At 46.0% G+C, this 24,005-nt stretch overlaps 2 protein-coding genes across 4 annotated transcripts in view; both read right to left on the reverse strand.

The window, feature by feature from the left end:
* The window catches only part of LOC149301645 (uncharacterized), a 337,309-nt gene that overhangs the window by 222,255 nt on the left and 91,049 nt on the right, over positions 1-24,005 (reverse strand). The window lies entirely within an intron of this gene.
* LOC149301646 (uncharacterized) overlaps positions 1-24,005 on the reverse strand; it is a 140,828-nt gene that overhangs the window by 95,058 nt on the left and 21,765 nt on the right. For 2 of the 3 annotated variants that reach the window (XM_089484143.1, XM_089484142.1), the window contains exon 4: positions 19,484-21,041. The exons of the other annotated variant lie outside the window; for it this stretch is intronic. In XM_089484143.1, coding sequence (XP_089340269.1) covers positions 20,392-21,041 — 650 coding nt within the window. In that variant the 3' untranslated portion in view covers positions 19,484-20,391. Of the gene's footprint in view, positions 1-19,483; positions 21,042-24,005 lie in introns of those variants that run through there. 3 annotated transcript variants of the gene reach the window in all.

The raw sequence follows: 24,005 nt of genomic DNA on the forward strand, positions 1-24,005 counted from the left end.
AAGGACTGGGACTCCAGCCAATCAGGGCCAGGGATGGTGGGAGGGACTGGGATTCCAGCCAATCAGGGCCAGGGGTGGTGGGAGGCAGGGGACCCCAGCCAATGGCAACCTTCAGAGTGTCCTCTGGAGCCAATCATGTGTAAAACACCTATCATAAAAACATCACAAAGTATAAATTCCAATTACAGCAATTGCAGGGAAGTTATGCTGTTATGACCGGAAGTAAACATATACACAATTATAATTATATATACATGCTGATGTTGACCAGAACATGGGGGGTGTATACATGCGCAGGTGCCTCCATGTGTATTCATATTTAACCCCATATTTCTTCATCTGTTGTTGTCCATTGTTCTGGTTCCTTGTTCCAGGTGATGCTGGAGAAGAGGCCCTGCCTCCAGGGGAACCAGAAGCTTCAGGCGATGAGGAGAGGGACTCCTTGCCCAATGCATCTCTCACCTGGAGGGCCAGCACCAGGAAGGCCAGTCCCCCCACCTTCACAAAGGCCCCATTCCCACTCCCTCATTTGCCCTGGACAGAACTGGGCAGATCCAGGTGCCCCCATATCGAATCTCCCCGGAAACAAGTTCCTACTACCCTTTACCTCAATTGGGGCAATCCATAATGTGTAAATGTCTAATTAACAATTTGTAAGCCTCTCTGATAGCCTTTTGACTGAAGAGAGGAGTATATTATTATTATTATTATTATTATTAGAAAGGTCCAAAACACACAGCAGCAATAGTCCAGTTTGGGAGTGCTTTAACTGCCCTGGCCCAGTGCTAGGGAATCCTGGGAACTGGAGTTTACTGTGGCACCAGAGCTCTCTGACAGAGAAAGCTCAATGTCTCACAAAACTACATTTCCCAGAATTCCATTTTGTGTTCCGGTGGCCATTTTGTGCTGATTGTGACTGTGGCGAAGAATGTTCCAGAACCTTCTCTGAGGCCTCAGTTGAACAGAGGCATCTCTTTCTCTCCTGAGGCTCTTTTCTGAGAGGGTTTTCTTATTACAAAGCTCTGCTCCTTCTGGGGATCATGGGTTTTAAAAGGGATCAGAAATGTGGAGGATAGTTTTAATACAAGCCTTATTCTTCTTCTTCACAAACATTGGGCTTTGGCTTCTAAGAGGACGCTTCTCCCCCAAAAAGGCCAAAAGTGTCTCCTTTGGGAGGTTTTAAAAGTCTCCCCAGTTTCCTAATTAATAGATTTTCAGGCAAGAAGGAAGGAGACAGACCAGAGTAACTCATATTACCAAGAATGAAACAAATAAACATACAAACAAACAAACAAGAACAACAAGAATAAGGATTAGACAGAAAAACAAACTGCTTATATTTTTAAAAAGCAAAACCATGTTTAACAGGATAAAAAATCAACTTTGATGCTTTTACAACCGACTCAGGCTGTATCTGCACTACAGAAATAATCCAGTTCTAAAGTGTGTTAACTCTCCTTGTTCCATCCTATGGAATCCTGGGCCTTTTAGTTTGTTGTGGCATGAGGAGCTCTCTGGCAGAGAAGGCTAAGTGTCCAAAGGTAAAATCCCAGGATTCCATAGCACTGAGCGGTTAAAGTGGTGTCAAAGTGCCTTATTTCTGTTGTGTGGAGGACACCTTCTTGGGAAATGGGCCGATGATGAGGAAAAGCACTGGGGACGTCTGGAGGTTTCTGCAGAGTATTTGTTTATTATTCATTTATGATGCACTCATTTCTCTTCCAGCTATAGGGACCTAACCAGGGTCCTCTCCAATTCCCCATCCCCTAATCCCCCACCACTCTAAGAAGGCATGGAGTATCTGTTGTGTAGGGGAGCTGCTTCTCAGAGGGGGACAGGAAAAGTCTTAGAGCCCCCATTTCCCATTGCCAGGAGAGGAAAGGTGATTGTGGGGGTCAGGCCTAGAAGGAGGAGGGAAAGGTGGCCATGGGGAGAAGGAGGAAAGGCCTCAATGAATACTCTCTTTTGGGGGAGGTATTGGTCTATGGCATGAAGGCCATTGCCTCCCCCCCACACACACACAAAGCAATGGCTGCCAAGGCCTTCCCTCCATCCCCCTCCTCTGACCCAGAAGGAGACCATGGAGGGACTGGTCTCTATTGCCTGGCAGAACAACCTCACAGGGTTGTTGTTGTGATTGTGGTTGTGAGGATAAGAGAGAGGGACATTGGGGGGGAGAAGGGGCTCTCCACAAAAAGAAGAAGTGAGAGGGAGGAGCTCCTTTCAGGGGTGCATTAGAGTTTTTTTGTGGGGGAAGAGGCCTGTAGCCTTGTTAAGCCAAAGGTCTTGGTTTCCAGACGCTTCACCATTTTAGTCGCCCTCCTGGTACAAATTTGATAAAGAAGACCCTCTACTTTTTCATGATGATGATGATGATGATGATGATTATGATGATGATAGCCCTCTGTATCTACAGATTTCTTTACCTGTGGATTGAGCCATTCAAGGCTCGAAAATATAGAAAATAATGTAAATTCCAAGAGCAATTCTTGGTTTTGCCATTTTACATAATAGACGTTGCTTTTCTTGTTGTTATTATTGTGTGTCTCCAAGTCGTTTTGAATTTATGGTGACCCTAAGGCAGGCCTATCACAGGGCTTTCCTTGGCAGATATCTTCAGAATAGCTTTCCTATTGCCTTTCCCTGAGGCTGAGAGAGTGTGACTTGCTCAAGGTCACCCAATGGTTTTCCATGGCAGAGCTGGGATTCCAAATCTGACATAGTTCAGCTATGCTCAAACCAATATGCCACACTGGCTCCTATATTATGGGCACCATTTCACTGGGCCATTTCATTTCATGGACTTGGCCCAGCTTTCTCATCCATGGAGGTCATTTTGCAAGCCCCCTTCTCCTCCTCCATTTCCAGGCCCAGCTCCTTCTGCATGCCCTCAAACTCTCCCAGTTTGGAAGGGACATTCCCCCTGATTCATCCTCTGCCCTCCCATCTTCTCAGCTGCTTTTCAAATTTCCTGGTTTCTTCTTTCTCCTCCTGCCATTTCTCCCTTCTCTTCAGCTCATTGCCATTGCTGCAAACTGAGTCCAAAGGGCAAAAGCAGTCTGCCTTCCATGAAGACAGCCAAGGAGAAAGGAGAAGAGGGGCCCTTCCCAGAGGCTCAGACAAAAGCAAACAGCTGCAGCCTCTCCTAGTTTGCTTCTCCTTCTTCAGGAAGAACCTTGCAATCTTGATCATATTCTGAGGTTCCTTGGTCACAGACTCCCTTTGGGATTCCCCTCCAAAATATCATGGCCTCACAGAAACTCCCAAGAGAGGAGAGGAGGCCTGGCAGCCAGAAGAGCCCTTTTCAGATGAAGGAGGAGGAGGAGGCTTCTTTGCTTCCATCCCCCAAGGCTGCCTCCCTACAGAAGACCTTCCAGCCCCCCATCATTGACCTGGGGGCCTTTCATTCATCATTATCACATAGGAACCAAATTTGAGAGCTCCTCATTGAGGCACCCATCTTTCTTTCACTGCCAGGGAAATCCAGATGAGCCCTTCTTCCTAAGCAGCCAACAGTCAAAGCCACCAGCCTTCTAGAACCCTATTCAGGCTCCAAGCCAACTGCCAGCCTTTCCCAGAATTCCACACGCTCCCTTCCTCCCAGCGGAGGAGACCAGGAGATGGAGCAATGGGTGCAAACTCCAGGACATGAGAGACTCCCCCTCAGCATCTCCCCTCTTTTCCTCTCTTCCCATTTCAAGTCCCTTCCAGGTCTCTCCCACTTTCCAGAGGGGGAGCTGAATTAGTTTAATTCTTTTTACTTTTATTTTAATGTATACTTTTGTATGTTATAATTTAATTTTATTAAACTTGTAATTTCAGTTGTGTCCCTTTATGAGGGGGAATGAGATATTATTATTATTATCATTATTATTATCATCATCATCAACAACAATTATGATAATTAGTTTCTTGTTCCCAAAACCACAGAACCTTGTGAAAACTCAAAGACTAACAGAGATCAAAAATGCACTGCATAAATACTCCAGTTTGAGACTGCTTTAACTGCCCTGGCTCAATGCTAGGGAATTCTGGGAACTGCAGTTTTGTGAGACATTTAGCCTTCTCTGTCAGAGAGCTGAGGTGCCACAATAAACTACAATCCCCAGAATTCCCTAGCACTGAGCAAAGGCAGTTAAAGCTGTCTGAAAGAGGGTTATTTCTGCTGTGTGATTTGGACCTCTGTTAGCCTTTGAGCTTCCACAAGGCTTTGTGCTTTTCAAGGAAGAGACTCATCATCATCATCATCATCAACATCATCATCATCATCCCTGCAGTGTGTTCTGAACCAGAAATCACTGGGAATTAACTCCCAGAAAGTGGGGCCAAGATTGCAGTCCTAGGAGGAGGAGGAGGAAGGCACAGAGGAAGGGCCTGAGGAGGAGGAGGAGGAGCAGAGAGGCCTCTGAGGATTCTTCAGGGGAAGAAGGAGAAGGAGAAGGGGGCTCCTGGGGGAAAAACCACTGGGAGAATTAGCTCCTGGTTGCAACTTCTTCTTCTTCTTCTTCTTCGTATTATTATTGTTAAATTTTATTTATTTATAAAGACATAAAAATATTTATAAATAGTATCTCAGTGATAGTTTTTTGTGGGTTTTTCAGGCTATGTGGCCATGTTCTAGTATCTCAGTCAGTCTCTGTATTATAGTATCAGCAAAGATTTTAGCTGTTGTTAAAGTCTGGAAATCCTATTTGGGGTCCTTTCCGACTTTGGGGCCCTTTCAACCTCCATTTTGGGTTCCCTGAAGGCCTCAAACTGACAACTGCCAAGCGCTGAGCCATTGGCAGCCATTTTGTGTTCTGGTGGCCATTTTGTGCTGCTTGTGACTGTGGGGAATAATGTTCCAGAACCTTCTCTGAGGCCTCAGTTGAACAGAGGCTCTCTTTCTTTCTGAGGCTCCAGAGTCAGAAGGAGGCCAGGTTCCTTGGGCCAAAAGGAAGGAAGTGTGTCTCTTTGTGTGTCTTTTCTTATTACACAGCTCTGCTCCTTCTGGGGAACATGGGTTTTAAAAGGGAACATGGGTTTTAAAAGGGATCAGAAATGGGAAGGATAGTTTTAATACAAGCCTTATTATTATTCTTCATAAACATCGGGCTTTTGCTCCTAAGAGGAGGCTTGTCCCCTCCAAAAAGGCCAAAAGTAGCTCCTTTGGGAGGTTTTAAAATTTTTCCAGTTTCTTATTTTAAGAGATTTTCACTCAAGAAGGAAGTCATCTCAAATGACCAAATAAAAATAGAAACAAACAAGAACAACAAAAATAGGGATTACAGACTAAAACAAACCACTTATTTTTTAAAAGGAAAACCATTATTTGGAGGGTAAAAACAAGACTTGGGTGCTTCTATCCTTTTACAACCAATTTAGGCTCTTTCTGCTCTACAGAAATAATCCGGTTCGAAACCACTTTAACTCTCCTGGTTCTGTCCTGTGGAATCCTGGGATTTGTAGTTCGTTGTGGCACCAGAGCTCTCTGGCAGATAAGGCTAAGTGTCCCAAAGGTAAAATCCCAGGATTCCATAGCACTGAGCGGTTAAAGCGGTGTCAAAGTGTTTTATTTCTGCAGTGTGGATGCAGCCTTCTTGGGAAAGGGGCTGATGCTGGAAAGCACTGGGGACCTCTGGAGGTTTCAGCAGATTATTCATTTATTTAGTTATGATGCACTCATTTCACATCCAGCTACAGAGACATAACCAGGGCCCTCTCCAATTCCCCACCCCCTAATCCCCCATCACTCTACTAAGACATGGAGTATCTGTTGTGTAGGGGAGCTGCAGTGAGTGTATGCTAAGTCCAGGGGGCTTTGTTTGGTTCAGAGGGAGGAAGGGGATGCCCACCTCTGCACCGGCCCAAAGGAGGCATGTGTCACCAGCAGGATGCTATTCTCTGTGTCTTTGAGTGCTGCAGGGTTTCTTGCCAAGTCAATCCTAACCCTGGTCCCTTTTCTCAGGAACTTCATCTCTGCTTCTTTCTACACGGCTTTGGACCTCTCTTGCTGGAAGTGACCCAAGTGCAAGACCACCAGGACCCCTGCCCACCTGATGGCTGACAGAGAGGCCAAGCAGAGGGAGTTGGGCTCCCAGAGAAAGAGGCTGCGGAGGTACAAGAATTCTTTGGTGAGTTGAAGTTCTTGACTATTAATTTCATCTGTGTCACTGCTAGGTCAGTTCATGAAAGCAAGCGGAGAACATATTCTCCCAATATGGCAGAGACAGTCCTGGTTAACCCCCTGTCACCCCACTTTTTCAGGGACTTTTAAAAATTTCCCGGTTGCTCTCTCCTCCTCCCACTTTCCCCCTTCTCAGTTCACTTCAATTCCTGAGTGCCATTCAGTTTGCACCCCATCAACTCAAAAGTGGGGAGAAGAGAGGAAAGACAGAGGCAGAATATTGCCCTTCCCAGGAGGCTGAAGCAAAAGCAAACTGCTGTGCCCTTCCTAGCTTGTGTGATCTTCCTCATAATCAACTTTGGCCATCTTACCTGCCTTCTGGATTGCTTCTCCACATGTGTCTTGCTTTTCCCATCTCTGCAATGTTGGAGGATATGGGGGAACATCTCTGGATCTAAATATGGAGTAGCCCCAGTGGCCCTCAATCCCAGTGTGCTCCCCAAAACTGTTATTAAAAATGACGTTTGCCTCTGAAATGTGGCAAGAAATTTCTAAATGCACTATAATTCTTTGGTGGTTAAATGTTCTGTATGTGTTGGGATAGTGAGTATCCTAATACATCTTCAATATCCCAGCAATGGCCTAAATTATATTGTTTATGATATTAGAATCAAAGAGTTGGAAGAGACCACAAGGGCCATCCAGTCCAACCCCCTGCCATGCAGGAACTCTCAATCAAAGCATACACATCAGATGGCCATCCAGCCTCATCTTAAAGACCTCCAAGGAAGGAGACGCCACTGCATTCCGAGGAAGGAGTGTGTTCCACTGTCAAACAGCCCTTACTGTCAGGACATTCCTCCTAATGTTCAGGTGGAATCTCTTTTCCTGGATCTTGCATCCATTGTTCCGGATCCTGTTTTCTGGAGCAGCAGAAAACAAGCTTGCTCCCTCCTCAATATGACATCCCTTCATATATTTAAACAGGGCTATCACATCACCTCTTAACCTTGTCTTCTCCAGGCTAAACATGTCCAGCTCCCTAAGTATATTATATTGAAAGGATTCGAGACAAACTAGATTTAAAGGCAGCAGGTTTTTGCTTGCTAACATAATTTAAAGTTTATTTCCTGCACTGAATTCTGAAGTGATGAAATAATATTTGGGATACACCATGCGATTTCCTTCCCTTTTCCTTAGTCACTCCCTGGATGAGGGCTATTTTCTGTTGCAGGTGACCTTTGCGGATGTGGCAGTATATTTCACCAAAGACGAATGGAATCTGTTGACGAAGAAGCAGAGGCTTATGTACAATTATGTAATGATGGAGAATTATGAGAATGTGGCTTCTGTGGGTAAGGAACCTGAATCCATTGTCCTTTCTATGAGACTGAGGTCCCTTTTGTGCTAAATTATCATGGTGCTATGATTCCACTAGTATTATAGAATCATAGAGTTGGAATAAACCACAAGGGCCATCCAGTTGAACCCCCTTCTGCCATGCAGGAATACATTTCCAAACACCATCCAGCCTCTGTTTAAAGACCTCCAAGGAAGAGGATTCCACAAAAGTAAGGGAGTTGCACTGTTAAAGAGCTCTTACTGTCGCTCCTCAAAGGGCTTGATGGTTTCAAGATCCTTCACCACTTTGGCTGCCTTCCTCTGGGCATGTTCCAACTTGACAACATCCTTTTTAAATTGTGGGGCCCTCAACTGGACACAGGATTATTCTGACTAAAGCAGAATAGAGTAGCACTATTACATCCCTTGATCTAGAAACTTTACTCATATTGATGCAACCTAGAATGATATTGGCGTTTTTAGCTGTATACTGTATTGGTTGTGAGTCATCTCCTAGTGCCACACAGCATTAAGCATCGTCTACCGTTAGCTTGCATCATTCCAAGTGCTCTGACTCAACACTCTATGGCAGTCTCACAGGAAATGATGCCACTTTTCAATCAAAGTATTTTTACATATATTTATTGGAATATTTTTTTCAACTGCCTGACTATCTGCTTCCACTGATTTCCTCATGGAAGTTCCCCTACAATCTCTTCTTTGCTAGCTCCTATGAGTAAGGATACAATCATTATATGGATTTGGGGGCATCCAGAACAGTGTCATGCGCAGGTCACTCACACCAACTTTATTAATTGAACCTGAAATAGGGAGGGGTGAACGTAGGGCTAAATCTTGGGGTAACACCTTCCTCTCTTAACACTGAGATTCAGTCTTGTCTGTCATTGTCCTTGTTTACAGAAGAACTTGTCAGTCATGAGAGAGTCCACACAAGAAAGATGTCACATAAATGTCAGCATTGTGGAAAAAGATATGCCTACAACTCAGTCCTTGTCAAGCATCAGAGAGTCCACACAGGAGAGAAGCCATACAAGTGCCAGCATTGTGGGAAATGTTTTTCTTGGAAGTCAATCCTAGTGAAACATCAGAGAGTCCACACTGGAGAGAAGCCATACAAATGCCAGCAATGTGGGAAATGTTTTTCTTGGAAGTCAATCCTAGTGAAACATCAGAGAGTCCACACAGGAGCAAAGCCATACAAATGCCAACATTGTGGGAAATGTTTTTCTTCAAAGTCATACCTAGTGATACATCAGAGATCTCACACAGGAACAAAGCCCTACAAATGCCAGGATTGTGGACAGTGTTTTGCTCAGAAGTCAAACCTAGTGACACATCAGAGAGTCCACACAGGAGCAAAGCCATACAAATGCCAGCATTGTGGGAAATGTTTTCCTCTAAAGTCAAGCCTAGTGACACATCAGAGAGTCCACACTGGAGAGAAGCCATACAAATGCCAGAATTGTGGGAAATGTTTTTCTATGAAGTCAGTCCTAGTGACACATCAGAGAGTCCACACAGGAGAGAAGCCATACAAATGCCAGCATTGTGGGAAATGTTTTCCTCTAAAGTCAAGCCTAGTGACACATCAGAGAGTCCACACTGGAGAGAAGCCATACAAATGCCAGCATTGTGGGAAATGTTTTTCTCTCAAGTCAAACCTAGTGACACATCAGAGAGTCCACACAGGAGAGAAGCCATACAAATGCCAGCATTGTGGGAAATGTTTTTCTCGTAAATCAATCCTTGTGACACATCAGAGAGTCCACACAGGAGCAAAGCCATACAAATGCCAGCATTGTGGGAAATGTTTTTCTTTGAAATCATACCTAGTGACACATCAGAGAGTCCACACAGGAGCAAAGCCATACAAATGCCAGCATTGTGAGAAATGTTTTTCTCTGAAATCACACCTAATGAGACACCAGAGAATCCACACAGGAGCAAAGCCATACAAATGCCAGCATTGTGGACAGTGTTTTGCTCAGAAGTCAAGCCTAGTGACACATCAGAGAGTCCACACTGGAGAGAAGCCATTCAAATGCCAGCATTGTGGGAAATGTTTTTCATCAAAGTCATACCTAGTGATACATCAGAGATCTCACACAGGAGCAAAGCCATACAAATGTCAGCATTGTGGGAAATGTTTTTCTTTGAGGTCAAATCTAGTGAGACATCAGAGAGGCCACACAGTAGAGAAGCCACACAAATCCCAGAAGTGAACTAACTTTATTTTTTCAAGAATTAATATAGAAAATATATTTTCAATCCAGCAGTGAAAAGGCCCTTATGCTTTTGTTTGTAAGGGTTGTCTATCCATATGTCTGTGGTTTGTCTGTGGATAAGTCTGTTTATGTTTTAAAGTTATATTTTGTTAAGTTTAGGTTTTCATTGCTGTTAGTATAGATCATAGTTTATAAATTTGACTGGAGATTGTGGTATAGGTTAGCGAAATAGAGGGGTGGGATTTGTTACAGCTGGCTCGAATAGTTATGGGAATGTTAGTTTTTGCAATGGGTGAGATGTAGGCTGAAGAAAGTTGGGGGCCGATATTACCAGAAAGGGGGTTAGTTTCTGGGGGTGGCAAAGGGGGTCTTGTTACCTGTGGGGCATAGACTGTAGGAACTGGAGATGGGGGCTAGGTTGGGAAGAGGATGGTGTTTTAGGTTTTGGGGTTTTAATGTATAGTTTGGCTTGGAGTGGGCAGTTCTGGCTTAACCACTGAATTCCTTGTATGTGTTCTCAATAAAGTTCTTTGCTATTTCAACACACTGGACTCTTTGATGCAAAGAAGTTCTGCATTTACACAACATTGACACTTTCTTCTCTCCTCAGTCCTCAGCTCCATTCCCAGCTATAAGAACAGCAGATGCAAACACACTCACACTCACACACACACACACACTCACACACACACACACACTCTGAGAGAGAAAGAGCTATATGTACAAAGCAGAGTCTTCATAGCCTTTCTCTCCTGAGTCTAGCTCCGCAGCTTGGGCTCCATTCCGAAAGGAAGGAAGAAAGGGCGTATTCCTTCCCTTCTTCCAGAGGCTATAGGTGAGGTGTCCACTAACTCCATGAATAAGATCATACTGGATTAATTTAAATCTGTGCGTACTCAGGACGTGGACAATCTCCTTGGAAATGTGAAGAAGACAACTTGCCCTCTCAACCCTTGCCCTTCGTGTCTAGTCCTCCAAGGAGGAGATGCACTTAGGACTGACCTGAGATGTATCATAGATGAATCTCTTAGGGAGGGCTATTTTCCATCTTGCTTAAAAGAAGCGGTGGTTCAGCGTCTTCTGGAAAAGCCCTTCCTAGATCCCTTGGACATGAACAATTACAGCTCCATCTTCCATTTCTAAGCAAGGTGATTGAGAAGGAAGTTGCTCTTCAACTCCAAGCATTCTTGGAAGAATCAGATTATCTAGATCCATTTCAAACTGGCTTCAAGATGGGATGCGGAGTCGAGAATGCTATAGTCGCCTTAGTAGATGAACTTTGCTTGAACACCGTCAGATGAAGTGTGACCCTGTTGAAGCTTTTGGATCTCTCAGTGGCTTTCAATACCATCGACCATGGTATCGTTCTGGAAAGCCTGAGGGAATTGGGGATCAGGGGCAATGCATTACAGTGGATTCAGTCCTATCTCTCAAGCAGATTCCAGACAGAGATGCTTGGGGACAGTTGTTCCTTTAAAAGGGAGTTTAAATTTGCTGTTCCTCAGGGCATCATCCTGTCACTAATGCTGTTTAACATCTACATGAAACTGCTGGGAGAGATCATCTGGAGACATGGAGTGAAGTGCTATCAGTACGCTGATGACACCCAACTATATCTCTTCATGCGCCAGACCTCTGCATCAACTAAGGAAGGCATCTCCCCTCTGAATGAATGTCTTGGGGCAGTAATGTGCTGGATGACGAGAAACGGATTAAAACTGAATCCAGATAAGACCAAGGTACTTGATGGAGATCCTAATCCAGGTATGGAGGTTTGTCAACCGGTCCTGGATAGGGTCACACTTCCCCTAAAGGACTGTGTTTGCACTTTGGGAGTGCTCCTGAATCCGTTGCTCCAGATGTGAGTTCAGATAGATGCGATGGCCAGGAGTGCATGTTATCAGCTTTGGTTGATATGCCAACTGCGCCCCTTCCTGGAACCTGTACAACCGAAAACTATCATGCATGCTCTTGTAACCTCACGTCTTGACTTCTGTAATGCGCTCTACCTAAGCTACCCTTGTACCAAGTCTGGAAACTTCAACTAATCCAAAATATGGCTGCCAGAGTGGTCACTGGAAGATCTAGAGGTGACCATATCACACCTATATTAAAATCTCTTAATTGGCTGCCTATTAATTCCAGGGCACAGTACAAGGTCTTGGTTATAACCTTACTTACGGGATCGCTTTCTCCCATACAATCCGCCCCACACATTGAGGTCCTCTGGTAAAAACCTTGCTACCATTGCCTTCTTCTGAGACTGAGAAAGTGTAAGTTGCCCAAGGGCAGCCAGTGAGTTTCTATGGCCGAGTGGGGATTTAAACTTTGTTTTCTCAGAGTACTAGGCCAATACTCAAACCACTGTATAATACTTAGTCGTAGGGGGTCTCTTTTATGTCCATATTTATTCAGCAGAGCCTTCCTTTGAGGCTGAGAGAGTGTGATATATGCAAGCTCATCCATGGATTTCCAAGGCTGAGTGAGGATTCGAATCCTGGCCTCCTGGTCCTAGTCCAGCCCTCAGTCCATGGCACCATGCTGTTTCTCTTTCAGACCTTTCTTGCTGGCTAGACGTGGCTCCAGCTTAATCCCAGAAGATGGACTAGTCTGCCTTTCTGCTTAGATATAATGTTTCTGGACCAGCTGGCAAGGCTCCCTGGGATGCCAAAGGCAATTTCTAGAGGTCTGCTTGCAATCTGGGACTGCTTTGTTTCCCAGCTAATTTCCACGGATGTTTGTCCATGGATTCAAGCATCCAGACCTTGAAAATATTGTCAAAATTTATCAGTTCCAAAAAGTAACTCTTTTTATTTTATTTTATTTAAGGGACACTATTTTAGTATGCCCTTGTATTTAAGGTACAGTCAGCCCTTCTTATACATGGATTATTTTATACACAGATTCAAGCATACACGGTTTGAAAATGTTAAAAAAAAAGTGTAAATTTCAAATATCAGACCTTGATTTTCCATTTTTTATAAGGGACACCATTTTGCTATGTCATTGTATTGAATGGCACTTGAGCATACACAGATTTTGTAATACACAGGGGATCTTGGAACCAAACCCCAGCGTATAACAAGGGTCCACTGTAACTTGAGCATGCATGGGTTTTGGCATCCACCGTGGGACCTGGAACCAAACCCCAGCGTATACCGAGGACTGACAGTACTTTTATTTGAATAAGATTATTGAAGCCAGAGATTCCCATTCCACGCAAAGGCAAGCATTTCCTCTAGCACTGGCCAGAGCCCTCAGTCAGGGCACCGACTATAACTTGGTGTGAGAGATCAGGAAGGGAGACGGTCCAGGCCTGACTGGCCCAGGCCAGAAGGATGGCCAAGGGCATTGCCAGGAGGGTGCGGGGGTGTCACCTGATACTCTGCTGGGAAGGGGTGCTGAGGTTATGGGTCTGGCAAGAGAAAGAGAGCCTTGCCCTCTTCTGCTTGTCCAGCAGCTCCGCTGGACCCAAAAAGGCTGTGGAAGAGAGGGATGATTGATGAATGATTTGCACAAATATACTAGGAATGCCTCTGAGTGTGGCAGCTCTTCCCTGGCTCAGGCGAGGTCAAGCTTGAGGGTGGCAGGAACATCATCCTGGCAGAGATGCCAGTCCTGAGCTGACTGCCCAACAAATTTGGGGGCAAGCCACCCCCCACAAACTCCTTAAAAGCAACCCAGCCTTTCCAACAGGGATGGGAATCAGGTAGATTTTCAGATGTTGATGGACTGCAACTCCCACTCTCCCTCACCATTGGCCATGCTTGCTAGAAGCTGCTGGGAGCTGCAATCCAGTTCTATCAGAGGAACAGGTGATTCCGGCTCCTGTTTTCTGCCACACCTCCCTCTCTCTTCCTCTTCCCCAAATGGGTGCCTTCCAAATGTGTTGCCCTACAACTGCATCTCACCAGAAGCACCTCAAGCCTCACAGCCAATTGGCCCTACAAGACTCTGCAGGGAAGGTCTCTGGGAACTTTCCCCCTTTGGGGTTTGAAATGAAGGTGGCGCTCCAGGTGAGGGCTTGCCATGTCCTGCCGCCAGGAGCCAGGCCTGTCCTCTGAGTCTGAGGTGGAGGCTGAGATCCCAGGGATAAGCCAGGGCTGCAGCCACTGTCTAGATCCTCCGGAGGTAAGCCTGCAGCCAGTCCCAGGGTCAGGTTCCCAGCAGCAAGGTTTCCCTCCTCCTGAGCCAGATTGACTGGGGCCTACTCCCACAGAGTGACCCCAGGAAAAAGAGAGACAAGGGCATTCTCTATGGTTAAGTAGGAAGCCAACAGCTAGAACATGAGAGACCCAGATGGGTTAGAAATATCCCAGCACCTCCCTCGTCCAGCATGGTTGAGAACCATCCGTGGTGCTTGGGAGACACCTTGCTCTTGCCTTGAATGTTGGCTGAATGCCTGTTACCTGGAATTCTGCTCGGACCTGGAGGACTCTCAGATTTCCCCTTTGACCCTGATGGACTGGAATGACTGAAGCCTCGTGATGAACATGGACTGGATTATACCACCAATGCTTTTGCTACACAGGACTTGGTGAGACAACCATCCCTTCTCCCTTTCACTCAGTGCTTGAAACACTGAGATTCTGGACTGAGGGTTGGCTAGCCTTGCAAGGGCAAAACAGGACAGAGCTGGAGGTGGCTCTGGGAAGAGTGGATCCTTCTCCTCCTCTGCTTTCACCATCATTCTTCCACCCACCCACCTTCTGTCTTTTCCCCAGCCCTGGGACTGCAGGAGTGGCTAAGAAGAATTAAAACCAATGCTGACCAAAGAATATGCAAAAACATAAGTAAAGACCTCAAAAGGATATTCCTAAAACCCAATTAAACAAACTCTCCACGGAATTAAAACCACTAAAAACAAATCAACAAAAAGGGGAAAGATACCCCAAGAATAACCTTCCCTTAAAGTTCATTGCATTTGTCATCTTTTTCTCCCTTAATCAATTTTCCACAGAAGGACAAAGGCAGGAACAGAAGAAGTCCTCCTGAGGACACTCTGAGGGGCCATCATTGGCTGGAATCCCAATCCCTCAATCCATCCCTGGCTCTGGTTGGCTGGAATCCCAATCCCTCAATCCATCCTTGGCTCTGGTTGGCTGGGAGGGGAAGCAAGGGCAAGAAGGCCGGGACCACGGATCAATTAATCAGTGAAAGACAGAGGATTGTACATAACTGACCCCCATTGCATCCCAGTCTCTCAAATTCCCAATGGCTCCACTTCAAAAAAGGAGGGCTGAACATTTACTGTCCCAAGGTCTTCTTTCCTCCATTTTCTTCCTCGAAGGAGGAACTGAGGGTAGTTTCTCCTCTCTTCCTTCCTTTGGAGGCCATCTTGGTTCTTTGCACACCTGCAGAAAGTACAAATGGAGGTGTTTTAGATGTGCAACACTTATGCAGTCTTCCATGGACCACCAAAGATAGAATTCAATGGCTCTCAGAGCAAAGCAAGCCTCAACCTTTTCTAGAAGATCAAACAAATCAATGAAGCTATTGTACTTTGGGCAGATAGTTAGATGACATGACTCACTGGGAAAAAGGAGGATGGTCAGTAAAGTGGAAGGCATCAGGAAAGAGAAAGAATGGCTGGAGGTGGACTGAGTCAAGGAAAGGAAGACTTTCAGCTTCCAAGACCTTGTTCAGTCAGTTAATAACAAGGTCTTTGGAGTTCCCTCCTTCTTAGGGTTGCTCCAGAGTGAAGCCAATTGAACAGACGAAGGAACAGGAAAAGGCTCTTGTCTTGGGTTCCTTCTTTCTTCATTAAGAAAACCAACTCCAAACCCCTCTAGCTGGGATTACGCACAAGGCTTGGTCCTAAACTAGGGATGGGATTTCTTTTGGCCTCCAGGTGTCAGTGTACTACAACTCCCAGCATCCTTCTTTTATTTGTTATGCTGTCCAAGGGGATGATGGGAGCTGTAGTCTGTCAACATCTGGTGGGCGATAGGATGTCCATCCCAGTTGAAAGAAGACCAACTATTTGCAATGAAGGAAACAGAGCCAGAGCCCTCTCCCTCCAGGATCCAGCCTTTGGAGAGGAGTCTGGAAAGAGCTTCAACACCAGAGATGGTCCTCTTTTGCCTGAACAGAAGCAGATGTATATATTCACACAGACACCCTTTGATTCCCCTCTGAAATCTCATAGACCCACAGAGACCCCCACGAAGGAAGAGGAGGCCTGGCAGCCAGAGGAGTCTTTCTGTCCTTTTTGGAGGGAGGAGGAAGAGGAGGAGGAGAAGGGGCCTTCCTTGCTTCCAGCCCCAAAGCTGCCTCCCTACAGAAGGCCCTCCATCCCCCCATCACTGGCTCCAAAATGGGGCTCTTCCCCTCCAGTCCTCATTCTCACAGAGGAACCAAACTGGGGAGTCCCCCATGGAGGCCCCACCTTCACTTCCCTGCCAAGGAGACCCAGAAGGAGCCCTACTTCTTCCTAAGCAGCCAATGGTCAAAGCTACAGCCTCCTAGAACCCCATTCAGGCCTCTCTAGTCTCAGCAGCCACCTTCTAGAAGCTTCTTCCCCAACAGCTGCCCTCTGATTGGACGGTTGCCCACCAGTGATGTCATCCCCCCAGAGGAGTGTCTTTCTGCCTCTGAGAAAGGTTTTCTTCACTGTTGCTAGGCAGAGTCTGTTGTCGCCATGGAAACACCAAGGGAGGGAGGGAGAGTACTGAGCATGGTCCTCAAGAGATCTGGGCATGCTCAGTAGCAGCCACTGAAGCCCCTCTGCCCTGAAGGAAGATGGCTGCCCTGGCTGCCACTGAGCATGCTCAGTCCCTCCAGAGGAGAAACTGGAGGAGGAGGAAGGGGCCTGAGCCTTTAAGGGCTTGAGCCATCCCCAGAAAGAAGGACTTATTAATAGTTAATACTAATTATAAGTGAGTCAGTTGGAAAAGCCCATCTCACTCCAGAAAATAAAATAAAGACACTTGAAGAGTTTGCTCTCTACCTCTTTTCTAATGTAAGGGGAAAATACAGGAAAGGGCAAAATATCAGTACAGAATATATAGGTTATGCCAGGATAATAAATAGAACATGTATTGGAAGGTATTGGAAGTTGTAAATAAGATCAATCTGTAAATATTGTGTATGTTCAAGAGATGCTGGCAGAAGTTATAAATAACTGGAAAGTACAATCGCAAATGTATAACTGTATGTGAATTTATAAATAAAGCTCACCTGAACCTAAATCAATCAATCAATAAATAGTCACAGTGAGCTGCCATATTTTGAATTAGTTGAAGTTTCCAGACTTACTGCAAGGGTAGCCCTATGTAGAGCGCATTGCAGAAGTCAAGATGTGAGCTTACCAGTGCATGAACCATAGTTTCTGGGTCTTCAGGTTCCAGGAAAGGGCGCAGCTGGCGTATCAACCGAAGCTGATAACAGGCACTCTTGGCCGTCGCATCTATCTGAGCTGACATCTGGAGCAAAGGAACCAGGAGCACCCCAAACTGCAAACATAGTCCTTTAGGGGAACTGTGACCCCGTCCAGGAGCGGTAGACAAACCTCCATACCTGGGTTAGAGGCTCCAACAACAAGTACTTCTGTCTTAAATGGATTCACTTTCAATCTGATTTCCTTATCTTGCCCATTACTCCCTCAAGACATTCATTCAGAGGGGAGATGCCTTCCTTAGTTGACGCTTAAGTCTGGGGCATGGAGAGATATTGGATGTCATAAGCATACTGATAAAACCCCATCCCATACCTCCGGATGATCTCTTTAGGCGGTTTCATGTAGATGTTAAATAGCATTCGGAACAGGATGATGCGATGAAGGATGCCAAATTTAAGATCCCTTTTGGAGGAGCAACTGTCCCCAAGCATCACCATCTGGAATCTGCTTCTGAGATAGGACCAAAACCACCGCAATGCAGTGCCCCCGATCCCCAATTCCCTCAGGCTTTCCAGAAAGATACCATGGTTGACGGAATTGAAAGCCACTGAGAGGTCCAAAAGCACCGACAGGGTCATACTTCCCCTGTCGATGCTCAAGCGGAGATCATCTAAGGAGACCATAGCAACCTTGACTCTGTATCCCATCCTGAAGCCAATTTGAAAAGGGTATAGATAATCTGTTTCATCCAAGACCACTTGGACTTGAAGAGCAACTGCCCTCTCAGTCACCTTGCTTAGAAATGGAAGATGGGGGACCGGTCTGTAATTGTTCATGTCCAAGGGATCTAGGGAGGGCTTTTTCAGAAGCGGCCGTACCACTGCTTCTTTGAAGCCAGATGGAAAATAGCCCTCCCTAAGAGATGCATCTATGATATAGCTCAGGTGAGTCCTAAGTGCATCTCCTCCTTGGAGGACCAGCCATGAAGGGCAAGGGTCCAAGTTGTCTTCTTTACACTTCTAAGGAACTTGTCTACATCCTCAGGACTCTCAGATTCAATTTGATCCAGTATGATCTTATTCACAGAGTCACTGGACACCTCACCTATAGCCTCTGCAATAATGCTGGCATCCAAGTCAGCTCTTCTCTGAGAGATATTATCTGTGAAATAGTCATTTAAAGCATCACAGTGATCTGTGGTAGGCTCTAATGATGGGTTCTGGGGGGTAGGTGCCTGGATCAGGTTCCAGATCCCTCCCCCACTTAAGCTGTCCCTTTATGCTTCTCTTCCCTTGGCATTTTCACTCCTTCGTTCCTTCCTTCTACTCCTTTTACCTACATCCTTTCAAGGGGGTCCAAAGCCTGTTCCCAAAACCGGGAGGAGGGTGTTCTTTTGGGGGCTGAGGGTCTCTCTGTAGGTTCTCTTCTGCAGGGTTGTTGTGAAGGGGAAGGTATGTATGTGTGGGGGATACCTAATTTGGATCCTGTGGGCCTTTAGGCCTAGTTCCCAGGTTGCCAGGGAAGTGTCAGTCTCCCCAGATGGGGCTTTGGGGTCCCTCCATCTCCCTCCCCTTGGATTTGGCCTAGATTTTGGCTCTTTCCCCCCACCCAGACAGAGCCCCCTCCCCCCAGGAAAAACGTCTCTCCCCCCACAAAAAATGTTGTTTCCAATGCTCTTGAACCCTATCCTGTGTGATGCTTTGTATTTGGCACAAAACTCTTCCCTAAATGAGTCATCAGAAGGGAGGGTCTCTCCTCTGCCCCACTTTCCAGGAGGGAGGGGGCTCCTCAAAGTCCTTTCTACCTTTGAATCCCCCTCCCCTCCATGGCCACTCCTCTCTCCAAGGGTCCCCCTTTCCTCTTTTCTCAAAATAACCCCCCAAGTATCTGGGCCCCAAGGAAACCTCAGAGGAGGGGGCAAGGAAGGGAGAGTAGGCCTGGCAGGCTCCCTGCCTTTCTTTGCGGGGAGGAGATCGGGGTTTCCGTCCTTCTTACATCACCCTCCCCCAGAAGATCCTCCAGCCATTCTGAATGAATGAGGGCTCTCCCCACTTCCCTCCCTCAGAGCAGGCTGTGAGGGCAGCAGATTCAGGGGCTGAGACTGTGCACATTTGCCACCAAAGGCCCCTCTTGAGCATGCGCAGGGATGGCAAAGCCCTAGCTGCTGCTGCTTATTCCATTGTCGGCATTTGGAAGAAGGGAAGGACTACACCCTTCCTTCCTTTTTCCTTCCTTCCGGAATGGAGCCCAAGCTGCGAAGCTGGACTCGGGAGGGAAAGCCTGTGAAGACTCTGCTTTGTACATACAGATCTGTCTCTCTGAGAGTGTATTTTTGTGTGTGTGTGTGTTTGCCTCTGCTGCTCATATGGCTGGGAATGGAGCTGAGGACTGAGAAGAGAAGAAAGGGTCAGTTTTGCGCAAATTCAGAACTTATATGCATCAATGAGTCCATTGTGTTGAAATAACAAAGAACTTTATTATGAACAATCTGGCGGGATGCAGAACAATATGGCGGTCTCCCGCCACCCTGGTTTGCTCTGCAAGGGAGCCAAAGTGAACAAACCATGTGGCTCCATCGCGGAACCAAAAGAACCCACAAAAAGCACGTTCTTCTTGTGGCGCCTTTGTGATGCTGCAAGGGGCCAGTGGCGCACTTGCGGTGTAACAAAGGCGCCAGGACATGCATACGCTACATGTCGGTCACGTCAAAATGGCAGCGTCTGTGTTTACAGGGCGCCGCCATTTTGACGCCCCCATCACATGCTAGGAGTGAGGCCGGTATGGACGCTAAGTTCTTGGCCAACCCCTAGCACATGACGGGGGCTGCGCAAAGGCCCATTTAAATCAGGCCAGGGTCAGAAATTCAGCATTTAAGTCAGAACTGCCCACCCCAAGCCAAATAATACATTAAAACCCCAAAACCTAAAACTCCACCCTCTTCCAAACCTAGCACCCACCTCCAATTCCCACAGTCAATGGCCCACAAGTAACAAGGCTACCTTTGTCATTCCCAGAAACTAGTCCCCTTTCTGTTAATATCTTCCCCCCAACTTTCTTCAGCTAACATCCCACACATTCCAAAGGCCTTCAATCAAATAACTATTCTAGCCAGCTGCAACAAATCCCACCCTCTATCTAGCTAAGCCATTCCACAACCCATAATCCCCAGTCAAATTTATAAACTAAAGCAATGATCTACACTAATAGCAATTAAAAGCTAAAATTAAGAAAATATAACTTTAAAACATAAAGACATATGGACAGACAAACCTAACACACAAATCACAAGGGCATTTTCTTATCACCACAGGAATAAAAATATATTCTTTGTATTCCTTCTTCACAAAAATAATGTTAGTTCATTTCTGGGAATTTTGTGTCTTCTTTCCTGTGTGGCCTTTCTGATGTCTTACTAGGTGTGACTTCCGAGCAAAGCATTGCCGACAGTGCTGGCATTTGTATGGCTTCTCTCCGGTGTGGACTCTGTGATGTGTCACTAGGTATGACTTCAAAGAAAAACATTTCCCACAATGATGGCATTTGTATGGCTTCTGTCCTGTGTGGTCTCTCTGATGTGACACTAGGTGTGACTTCCAAGAAAAACATTTCCCACAATGCTGGCATTTGTATGTCTTCTCTCCTGTGTGGACTCTCTGATGTCCCACAAGGTTTGACTTCAAAGAAAAACATTTCCCACAGTGCTGGCATTTGTATGGCTTCTCTCCGGTGTGGACTCTCTGATGTCTCACTAGGTTTGACTTCAAAGAAAAACATTTCCCACAATGCTGGCATTTGTATGGCTTCTGTCCTGTGTGGACTCTCTGATGTCCCACAAGGTTTGACTTCAAAGAAAAACATTTCTCACAGTGCTGGCATTTGTATGGCTTCTCTCCGGTGTGGACTCTCTGATGCCTGACCAGGACTGATTCGTAAGCATATTTTTCCCCACAATGCTGGCATTTATGTGACTTCTTTCTTGTGTGGACTCTCTCATGACTGACAAGTTCTTCTGTAAACAAGGACAATGACAAACAAGACTGAATCTCAGCATTAAGAGAGGAAGGTGTTACCCCAAGATTTAGCCCCACGTTCACCCTCCCTATGTGAGATTAAATTTATATAGTTGGTGTGAGTTACTGGAGCATAACCCTGTTCTGGATGCCTTAAATCCACATAATGATTGTATCCTTACTCCTAGGATCTAGCAAAGAAGACATTGTAGGGGAACTGCCATAAGGAAATTAGTGGAAGCAGATAGTCAGACAGTTGAAAAATATTCTATCAAATATATGTAAAAATACTTTGATTTAAAAGTGGCATCATTTCCTGTGAGACTGCCATAGACAATTGAGTCAGAGCACATGGCATGATGCAAGCTAACTGCAGAGGATGCTTCATGCTGTGTGGCACCAGGAGATGACTCACAACCAATACATTATACAGGTCACATGTGGATTGATGTGGGTTGGAGTTGTGTGTACAAGAGATCGTGAAGTTCATGAAAGTCAGAGAGGAGAGCTGGTACATATTTGTTTTCTATTGCAACTCAGGCTAAAAATCTTCCAAGGACTTGGAGGAAATCAACTGCCTCTGTGAGTTATTTTTAAGTGTGGAGAGTGGTTAGTGCATTGCCAATACCTACATCTGGAGATTTGCTTCTGTTCTTGCTTTGTTATTATTGAGCTCTGGGAGTGTCACCTTCAGACTGTGTTATACATTGCCTTTGAATGGGACCAGAATTCAGAGCCAAGAAGGACCTAAGAGCCGGTGTGATAATCCTTTTTGGATGAAGTATTTCCACCAAGCACCCATTGCATTTAATTCAGTTTCAGACAATTCTTTCCCCACACAAAAAACTTTCTAAAGCAATTTAAACCTTTTTGAATGCTTGGTTTCTGCCCCTAAGCAACAATTTCAGTATAAATATCAGTCCCAACTGGCTGTTCTTCAGCGTCAGTCCAGTTGCAGATAGACCCTCTGTTGATTTACATTGCTAAACACCTCTCTACACTCACCAGCCCCACTTGCCATTGAAGTTACTGTCTTCTTGCCCCATTCTGGACCCACAGCAATTGGATTCGAGATCCATCTAGGTCAGTGATGGCGAAACTATGGCACCCGTGCTAGAGGTGGCACTCAGAGCCCTCTCTGCGGGCACATGTGCCATCACCCCAACACAGATTTTGCCAGAGTTTGCTACTAGAAAGGCAGAGGGACACGGCAATTTGCAATAAATAAGTGGCTTTTGAGTTGCAGGTTGGGCACTCGGCCTCTAAAAGGATCACCATCACTCATCTAAGTAAAGTATTACCATTAGCAAAGCCTCACACTATTCACTACTCCCACCTTTTTTACCTAGTTTGTTACCCCTCTCTTCCTCCCCACAGACCTTTCCCTGCCCTCCAAGTGCCCCATTTGGGATACTTGGAGGGCAGGAAGGATAAGTGGGATAGAAGGGGGCTGGGCAAAGTGCCACTTCTGGCACATGTGGCATAGGTTTGCCATCACTGTCATAGAACTTGTGAGTGTCCTCCCCAGACTCCAGAATTTTGAGTGACAAAGAGCCTCTGGAATCAACCATGGAGCTAAGCAAGCTCAGGTTGGAAAAGAAACATTAGAGAAAAAGGAATTTAGGTGTTGCCATTGCCTCTCTTCATATACATTGCTCATAACTGCTAAATGGAACCCCTAAATATGTCTCAAAACAAGGGTCTGAGCCGGTTCTCACCAGTTCAGTTCTTAAATTCAGTGAGGTTGGTGGCTGCCTCCCAATTCCCAAGGCCTCTCTCCTGGCCCTTCCCAGAGGTCCCTTCCTCTCCGCACAGAGCTAGGCAACCCTGGCTTTGCTCCTGCCTTCCCCTCCTGGCTCCCAGAGGCCTGAGCCCCTTCCCTTTCTCCCTCCGCTCTCCAACCTTCCCTCTTGCCCATCTGTACTGCTTCAGCATTTCACCTTCATCATCTGTTCCCTGCCTTTCTGTTTTTCACAATCCCTCCTTCTCTCTGTCACAGACACACACCCAGAGAGTGTGATGCATAAAAGGGACACTTTGAGGCCCATTTGTTGAGAATGGATGGATAATCAATATACAAATGATTCATTGGGAAAGGCAGAGTAAGGGGGCTGGGAACTGGACACGAATTTTGGTGAGGATCAAGCACCAGAGACCAGCCTTAAAACAGCCTAAAGACATCTCTAAGACAGGGATGGACTACTGTCACATGGGGGGGTCATATTGGCTCTCAGGGGCACCCCCACATTGTATTGCCTAAAAATATGGAATAATGTTTTGCCCCTCAGTATCCCATTGCATCCCTTTGGGGAAGTGGAGTCCATTTTACCACTGTTGAGCCCTCTCTGATCCACTGCATGGCCAAGGGAAATATTTTCCCCAAGAACCCTCTCCAGAGCCTCAAAAGGATGGAAGAGGGACCAAAAAGGGTAGGAAACTTGCTCAGCGATGTGCTAAGTACCACTTGGGTGAGAAAAGCATTAATCTCCATGCTTCCTTCCCACAAAATCCTAAGTTTCAGAATTAAAAAGTCCTTTGCTTGAACCAAAAGGTTTATTGAGAACCTCCAGCAGAACCATCCATTAACACATCTAAGCAGTCTCTGAAGAGTCAAAATCTTTTCCCTCCGTTGTTTACTATCTCCACACTCCTCCCTTTCCTCCCCCTTCAGCCCCTGACCAACCCATCTGCCAAGGTACCTCTTGCCTTCTTCTTCCACCGTTCTCATACGCCTCTCTCCCTGGGGCATGCCTTCCACCCAAATCTCACAAACCAGTAAGTTAATAGCCTCCACAACTGATTCCCTTCCCACAAGCCATTCTAGGCCCCATTACACTTACCAACGAATTAAAACTACTAACATTTAAACTACTAACAATTCCCCCCTAAACCGCAATACCATTCTAGATGAAGCACAGAAGCTGGTTCTGATAATTGGCAGTTTACGATGGGGTATTTATTAT

Source organism: Sceloporus occidentalis, unplaced genomic scaffold (genome assembly GCF_023333645.1).
Source record: "Sceloporus occidentalis isolate IW3139 unplaced genomic scaffold, rSceOcc1.0.p SCAF_21, whole genome shotgun sequence".
Lineage (NCBI taxonomy): Eukaryota > Metazoa > Chordata > Lepidosauria > Squamata > Phrynosomatidae > Sceloporus > Sceloporus occidentalis.